Raw genomic sequence first — 6341 nt, 5'->3', positions numbered from 1 at the left:
TTTAAATTGCAGGCAACAAATCTAAAGTGTTTGCATGATTTTACTAAGAGCCAGCCCCATGCCGCCAAGCAATTTAATGTAATTGCTGTCGCACTCAAAAGTAAAATCCGAAATGTACAAAAAATGACTGCCGGGCGCTGTGGGCCAACTTGCGGGCCAACTTGTGGCCCATCCATACGGTCCATTTAAATAAACCAAATGTTTATTTTGCCGAACTACTTCGATTTCGATCGCTTCGTCTTACCATTGCTTTTTGTTTTTTATTCTTGCTCGAAATAAATGTCTGTGCATTTTAGTTTGCTTTCCGTTTGATTTGATTTTTAGGCTACGTATATCGTCGAGTGTCCTGTCGGTAGTCCTGGGAGTTTTCCTTCGGGCTGATATCAGCAAAAATCGCAAATCAAATAAAGCAAATTGAATAAGAGACAAGTGCCACGCCTCCGCTGGCGACTCAACTCAATGCCCTGGGTGGGCGTACGTGTGGGCGGTAGGTGGAGCTGGAGCGGGGGCGTGGCAACGGTTCTCGGGCACAAAAATTAGTTGGTAGTTCCATTCGAGCCAACGTTGTTGTAAATGCGAGGACAGAAATCAAAATGTTCGCATAAAAGAATTATCTGTGCTTAAGTTAGATTATCCCCGGGCCATAGAATCCAATTGGCAATTGAATGGAAAGATGTCGCAGATTCGATTTGCCAACTTTATTTTCTTGCCCATCGCTTTGTCCTTCCCTGATTTGAAGTTCGTGTGCCACTTGAAAGTTGCCCAGCCTCTGGTATCTCAGTCCTCGAATGCATTTCCTTTTTATCGGATTCCATTTGATTTTCTTTTGGGCACGGAACAACAATGCCCAACCGAATGTTGTGGGTTCTCTAGTTTTTTTTTTTTTTTTTTTTTTTTTTGGGAGGGCTGGCAAGGTTTTGGGGTTAGACAAATGTTATGGGTGCCATAAAGCTGAAGGTGGAGCGCCCATTTAAGTTCTTAGGAATGAGAGTAAATCTGAAAGGATGTAAGGCCTCTCGGTTCAAACAAAAAACCCTAAACAGTTTGGAGCTCATAAATCAAGTCGTACATTTATTCCTTCGCTACAACCCTTCTAATCTCTGATTCGGCTGAATTTTTTTTAAATATTTGCAGTAAAAATAACCCAAACGGAAATTAGTAAAAGCTATTTGAACTTCGTTCCATTAATTAAAGGATTTAAAATCATTTATTTATTTATTTATGCTCCATGAAAAATATTATATTTTCCGACTAGCACATACGTCCAGCGCCGACTTTATCGCCCTTATTGGACTCCAATTCCTGGAGGACCGATGAAAGAAGACTTATTTCGCGCATGATGAAGCTCATGATTTTGTCGATCTCATAGCTGTGGTAGCTGGGAACAATGTCTGCGGGGGTGGAGTTGGTACATCAGCTAGAGTCAAAGGATTTCAAGGACATACCTCGACGTTTGCAGAGCATGCGGTACAGGATTTGAATGCCATCAAACATGCGCTCCTTGTCCAGGTTGTAGAGCGACGTGGTGTCCTTGCAGGCACTTAGTATCTTTTCCCACTTGAGGCAAGTGGCCCGCGAGCTGACATAGGAACGATCCAAACGGGCCAGATCGTTTTTGAGGCCCAAAACGGTCAAGGCCGCCTCGCTGGTGATCTGAACCATTCGCAGGCGCATCTCCTCGATCTCGTTGAGTTTCTGGCTCTCCAGCTTATTGATCTCCACCTGGGCCAACACTGCACAACAAAAACAAATTTAGAATGGAAATTACAGGAGGTGTGGAGAACCCACTTAGAGCGTCACATCGATCGATGCAGTCTTTCGTTGAGATGAAGATGTCCGACACCTCGACTACCTCCTCCAGGACCCTCTCGTATGGCTGAAACTGAGCCACCGTGGCCTTGAGCGCATTGCGAAAGGTGCTCAGTTCGGCAATGGAGGTCTTGAACTCGTCTATCTCCTTGGTGACCTCCGCGTGGAGAACGGTCTCCTCGCGAATCGACTTATCCGCACTGCGCTTTTTGTCCGCACAATCCTTGATGAATCCATTCACCTCGACGAAGCGTTTGCGCAGGCGCTCCTGAATCTTGTACATCTTGCGAATGCGCTGCACATTTAATGCGGCTTGCCGCTTGGCATCTTTGAGTAGCTGGATCTGAACCTGCTTCATGGCGTCGTACTCCCGGAGATTGGCTATGTACAGCATCTCGATGTTATCCCCGGCCGAATCCCAATTGGGCGGTTTCCTAGACCATCCAAGTTTCATTAATAGTATGACTTACATATTGTAGTTGCTCTTTTAGCTTACACGAAGAATTGGTCCTGCTGGCGAGAGACGCGATAGTCATCGATGGCGACCTCTGGACTGAGGTCCAGATCCCCGATCACATCGGTCTTAATGGTGGGCTTACGTCGCGGCATCTTGTCCTATTAAAATATAATCTTTTCAAATATATTGATATATATTGGGGGAATATCTATTGGAGAACGATGTGTGATGAGTAATTCTACATGTATATGGGCAGACAGCACAGTCAAGGATAAAAGGATTAAACCATTTTTTATTACTACATTCAGATATTTATGCAATTGCTGACGTTTCCTTCATAAGTACGACCAGTCGTTAAATCAAGTAAAAACAATTGAAAAGATATCATAATTCTATAGTTGTTGATTAAAAATTAATCATCATCGAGTATCAAGAGTATATTAGGTTCGGCTTGCCGAAGAAGCTTCCTATTTTGTTTTTTCGAAAGAAACCAAATTGTGCAGTTACCATGACACAAAACTGGTTACACCTTCTCAACCATTGCCACGGTAATAAAAGAACCTCCTGGCAACCAATTGTTTTTATGTGTCACCCAAATAAAAAACATGTTCCAAGTAGGTCTTGTTAATTTTTATTACAAAACAATAACACACTTTGAAAAGTAAGCACACAGCACACACAACTACTACTACAAAACGCACAATCCGCGCTGTATCGCGGTAACCAAAGCAAAAAAAAATATAAAAAACTAACAAAAACGTACACTTGAGCTTTTACTTTCGGCAAAGAGATCCAAGATGCCCCGCGTGAAGCCCACCAAGAAGCTCGATGTTCTGGGAAATCTGGACCTGCGGCCGGAGGATGCCGTGGGGGACTATATCAGCTCTAAGCAGCAGAACAAATTCTTCGTGTAAGTAGTGAATCCCACACTGAAAAAAGGCTGAAAGAGAAGTACCCAATCCTAAAATGATCCTGGTAGTGCAGTTTGAGATTTTTGAGAAATTTTACAGCTTCGTAATTTACTGTTGCAAGGATGTCTCTATCTGGTATCAATTATTTGACCTATTCGTAACTTCCTGTAGAATTCCACCGAACTCGGACTCTGCCGGCGACTCCATCGAACTGATATATGTGAACAATCTCCGCGAGCACGAAGCCATGCTCAAGCTGCAGGAGGAGATGCTGACCAGTGCCAAGCGGCAGACCAAGCTGAACTCCGCCCGGGTGAGGAACATGTACAAGATCCAGGAGCGGCTGAGGCGGCGCTTCATCGAGGTGAACAGCTTCATCAAGGACTGCGCGGACAAAAAGAGAGTGGCCGAGAAGACCGCCCAAGCGGAGACGCTCAACCATAAGGAGCTCGGCGAGGGCATTGAGAGCTTCAAGGACTCGATCGGCGAACTCAAGGCCTTTCGGGAGGCTCTCAAGGCCACCGTGCAGGAGTTCCAGCCCTACGAGAAGGTGCTCGACGAGGTGGTGAAGGTATCCGACATATTCGTCTCGCCAAAGGACTGCACCGATCGCTGTGATGCGCTGAGTGAGCATTGCTAATTTATAAAATGAAATAAAGTTATTAATTTTTTTTTGTTCTACAGTGCTGGCTCAAGTGGAGATCAACAAGTTGGAGCATCAAAAGCTCCAGGACATCGAGAACATGCGGCAGCGTATGGTGCAGATCACAAATGATGCGGCTCTAACTGTGCTGGGTCTAAAGAACGATCTGGCCAAACTGGAACGATCCTACAACGAGTCCAGAGTGCAGTGCCTCAGATGGGAGAAGATCCTGGCCAAGACCAAGGACGCCATCAACAACAACTACATGGACAAGGAGCGCACAATAGATGCGATTACCAACCTTCACCGAATCCTTCTACGGCGAAGAGGTTAGTCAAAAAATCTTGCTATTATTAAATAATTTATTCATTTTATTATTTTAGATGTACATTCGTTTCCCGCTCGCGGCGACTTGGACAAGGTGTTGGATGCCATCATGGGCGAAGTGGAAATATTAACTGGCGTTGTAAAGGAAATCGAATCATCTGATCCCTCGATAAAGCACGAGGAAGCCAGAGATAAGTCGCTGTGCTAATTGGATATCAAAATTCAAAGAGTTCATAGGGAAGACTAGGCACACCTCACAGCTATTACAACTATAAAAGCTTATTAAAAGCGAAACTTTTAAAACGTTTGTTTGTTTCTATAGAAAGAAGTGCTTTGTGTGATGGTTCGCTGCTCTTAGCCTGCTCCTGCAGCTTGTGGCAATTGTTAATTGTGCTGAGCTCTGCATTCGGTTGTTAATGCCACTTTCTAATTGCTTTTACCTCATAAATCTTCTCCGCTGCTCCTCAATGCCTCCGTCCAAGTGGATGGTCCGAATTGGGGTCCTGGAGCGGCTTTCGTCGCGTCCTGCTCTGCAGTCATCATAAGTCACCGAATTGTCGGGCACTCAAGACAAATGTGACACTTGCTTATTTAATTAGAGATCTGCAGGCGGGATGGAAGGCCAGTACTTAAGCTCCAGAGTCTGTGCATCAACTGGACGACATTTAGCGCTAACTGCGCCAACTTCGCTTGACGGCTTTTTAATTACGTCAGCCCGGGAAATGTTCCTCTTACCACTGCTCTGCATGACAATTAGCCGGTCTAAAAAAAAAAACCCGCTCTCTGGTCAATTGAAAATTTTCTTGCTATTTTTCAGCAGGGAAAAACTTTTTTAATTACCACCGAAAAGAGACGGTGACAAAAAACAATAGTCGACCATTCGGCCGGCGGCTCTGATTTTCAATTATTTATTGACAGGAGTCTCGATTCGTCGTTTAACCTGTCGAACTCTTGACACGACCTCCGCTTTTTCAGCAAATGCACAAGTTGGGTTTGGGCTCAACACTTTTGCTGCAATGCAACTTTAATGCCGGCTAACTGACAGATTCAACTTCAATAATTGATGCGAAAATGCATAAAACAATTTCGATAAAACAGTTTTTAGATGTCATCGTGTTAATTATGCATATGCTAGAAAAACAATCCCTTTGACCGGCAAAATAATTGGCTTAAACATTTGAATTTGTGCTCTGCCAAAAGTTTGCACTTCTTCAGTGCGAGGAGTGGCAAAAATTAATCAGCACCACAAATTATCGGGATGACAAACGCCCTGCGGACAGAAATAAGTTTGAAAACATCCATACACATATGCGATTCAGAATATGTTTTTAATACCCCAACCCACTCGGTTTCTCTGACATCTTTATGCCATGTCGGCTTCTAGTCGTGTTTTGGTTTCCCGGTGCCCGCTGGTGACATTTCCGCTCTGCCTGGTCTTTGGGTCTTCGGGATTGGATTGCCGAAAAAAGAAGGTGTAAGAAGTCGGACGAGGTGATGTATGGAAACATTTTAATTAATGCTGACAGCTGGAAATGTCGCGGCCACCTTTTGTTGTGTAAATTTCATCGACTCGAGGCGTTGGACTCTATAATTATGATTGGATATCGTTGCACGTTCCTCGCTCCCACTTCTTTCTATTTTCAATTTGCCCCACCCGTTTGCTTCCCCATTGAGCAGCACGTCACTAAATTAATCCGCTTAGCAGTCGCATATTCCCCTCGATGTTTACCCGACCAGACAACCCGAGCAGACCCCATCCGAGCCCAAAGAATCAGATTCGGAGGAGGAGGAACCGGCCAGACGCTTGACCAGACGGTTAAGCCTTAATCCTCGATAGTTGTTGGCCCTTAAACTCTTCTAGGGTTTCCATCGCTCGGGCGTTTTTTTTTTCTTCCAGGTGTCAAGGTGAATGAATGGCACATCGGGGAGTTGGGGACACCAACTCCACTTGACCGGGGAGCTAATTAATGGGTCCGATTGTTAGGTAAATGCTTGTTATATGAATACAGATAGCATAAATTGAGGATTAAGCACACAACTTGATTTCATTCAAATCAATTGAAAATTTATTTCTCTTGCGATAGAAACCTCATAAATAAGTGGGAAAAGATGAGACTTGCGACTAATATATGCATATGAATGCATTTCGATTTGATGCACTTGCAAATTAGAATTAACAATACCAACAATAAAG

The 6341-nt window shown here is 44.1% G+C and overlaps 2 protein-coding genes across 3 annotated transcripts; one reads left to right on the top strand and one right to left on the bottom strand.

The window, feature by feature from the left end:
* Positions 1–1190: 1190 nt before the first annotated feature.
* CG10750 (uncharacterized protein) lies at positions 1191–2536 on the bottom strand. Of its 2 annotated transcripts, none has more exons than NM_001299155.1 (4): positions 2306–2536; positions 1789–2243; positions 1444–1733; positions 1191–1389 (listed from the first exon to the last, which is right to left on the bottom strand). In NM_001299155.1, exons 1-4 carry the CDS (start codon positions 2416–2418, stop codon positions 1252–1254), a joined length of 996 nt encoding a protein of 331 aa, NP_001286084.1. In that variant the 5' UTR covers positions 2419–2536; the 3' UTR covers positions 1191–1251. The 2 variants fall into 2 exon arrangements, with proteins under 2 accessions (NP_001286084.1, NP_609955.1); NM_136111.3 differs by having other exon boundaries at positions 1191–1391; positions 1446–1733.
* A 321-nt stretch (positions 2537–2857) lies between these two features.
* Positions 2858–4446, top strand: CG17564 (uncharacterized protein). Its single transcript, NM_136110.4, has 4 exons — positions 2858–3176; positions 3349–3803; positions 3862–4149; positions 4204–4446. Exons 1-4 carry the CDS (start codon positions 3064–3066, stop codon positions 4353–4355), a joined length of 1008 nt encoding a protein of 335 aa, NP_609954.1. The 5' UTR covers positions 2858–3063; the 3' UTR covers positions 4356–4446.
* Positions 4447–6341: the final 1895 nt, after the last annotated feature.

Source organism: Drosophila melanogaster, chromosome 2L, assembly GCF_000001215.4.
Source record: "Drosophila melanogaster chromosome 2L".
Classification (NCBI taxonomy): Eukaryota; Metazoa; Arthropoda; class Insecta; order Diptera; family Drosophilidae; genus Drosophila; species Drosophila melanogaster.
Note: the sequence above shows the minus strand (reverse complement) of the source record. Positions and strands in the feature narration are given on the sequence as shown.

What these genes read in the sequence shown, in the direction of transcription:
- CG10750 (NM_001299155.1), bottom strand. Translation starts at nt 2,418, where the DNA reads ATGCCGCGACGTAAGCCCACCATTAAGACCGATGTGATCGGGGATCTG. An exon ending in CAGCAGGACCAATTCTTCGT is followed by an intron (nt 2,244 to 2,305) that starts GTAAGCTAAAAG and finishes TGGATGGTCTAG; the next exon opens with GAAACCGCCCAATTGGGATT. An exon ending in TGCTCTGCAAACGTCGAGGT is followed by an intron (nt 1,390 to 1,443) that starts ATGTCCTTGAAA and finishes ACCCCCGCAGAC; the next exon opens with ATTGTTCCCAGCTACCACAG.
- CG17564 (NM_136110.4), top strand. Translation starts at nt 3,064, where the DNA reads ATGCCCCGCGTGAAGCCCACCAAGAAGCTCGATGTTCTGGGAAATCTG. An exon ending in CGATCGCTGTGATGCGCTGA is followed by an intron (nt 3,804 to 3,861) that starts GTGAGCATTGCT and finishes TTTGTTCTACAG; the next exon opens with TGCTGGCTCAAGTGGAGATC. An exon ending in AATCCTTCTACGGCGAAGAG is followed by an intron (nt 4,150 to 4,203) that starts GTTAGTCAAAAA and finishes TTATTATTTTAG; the next exon opens with ATGTACATTCGTTTCCCGCT.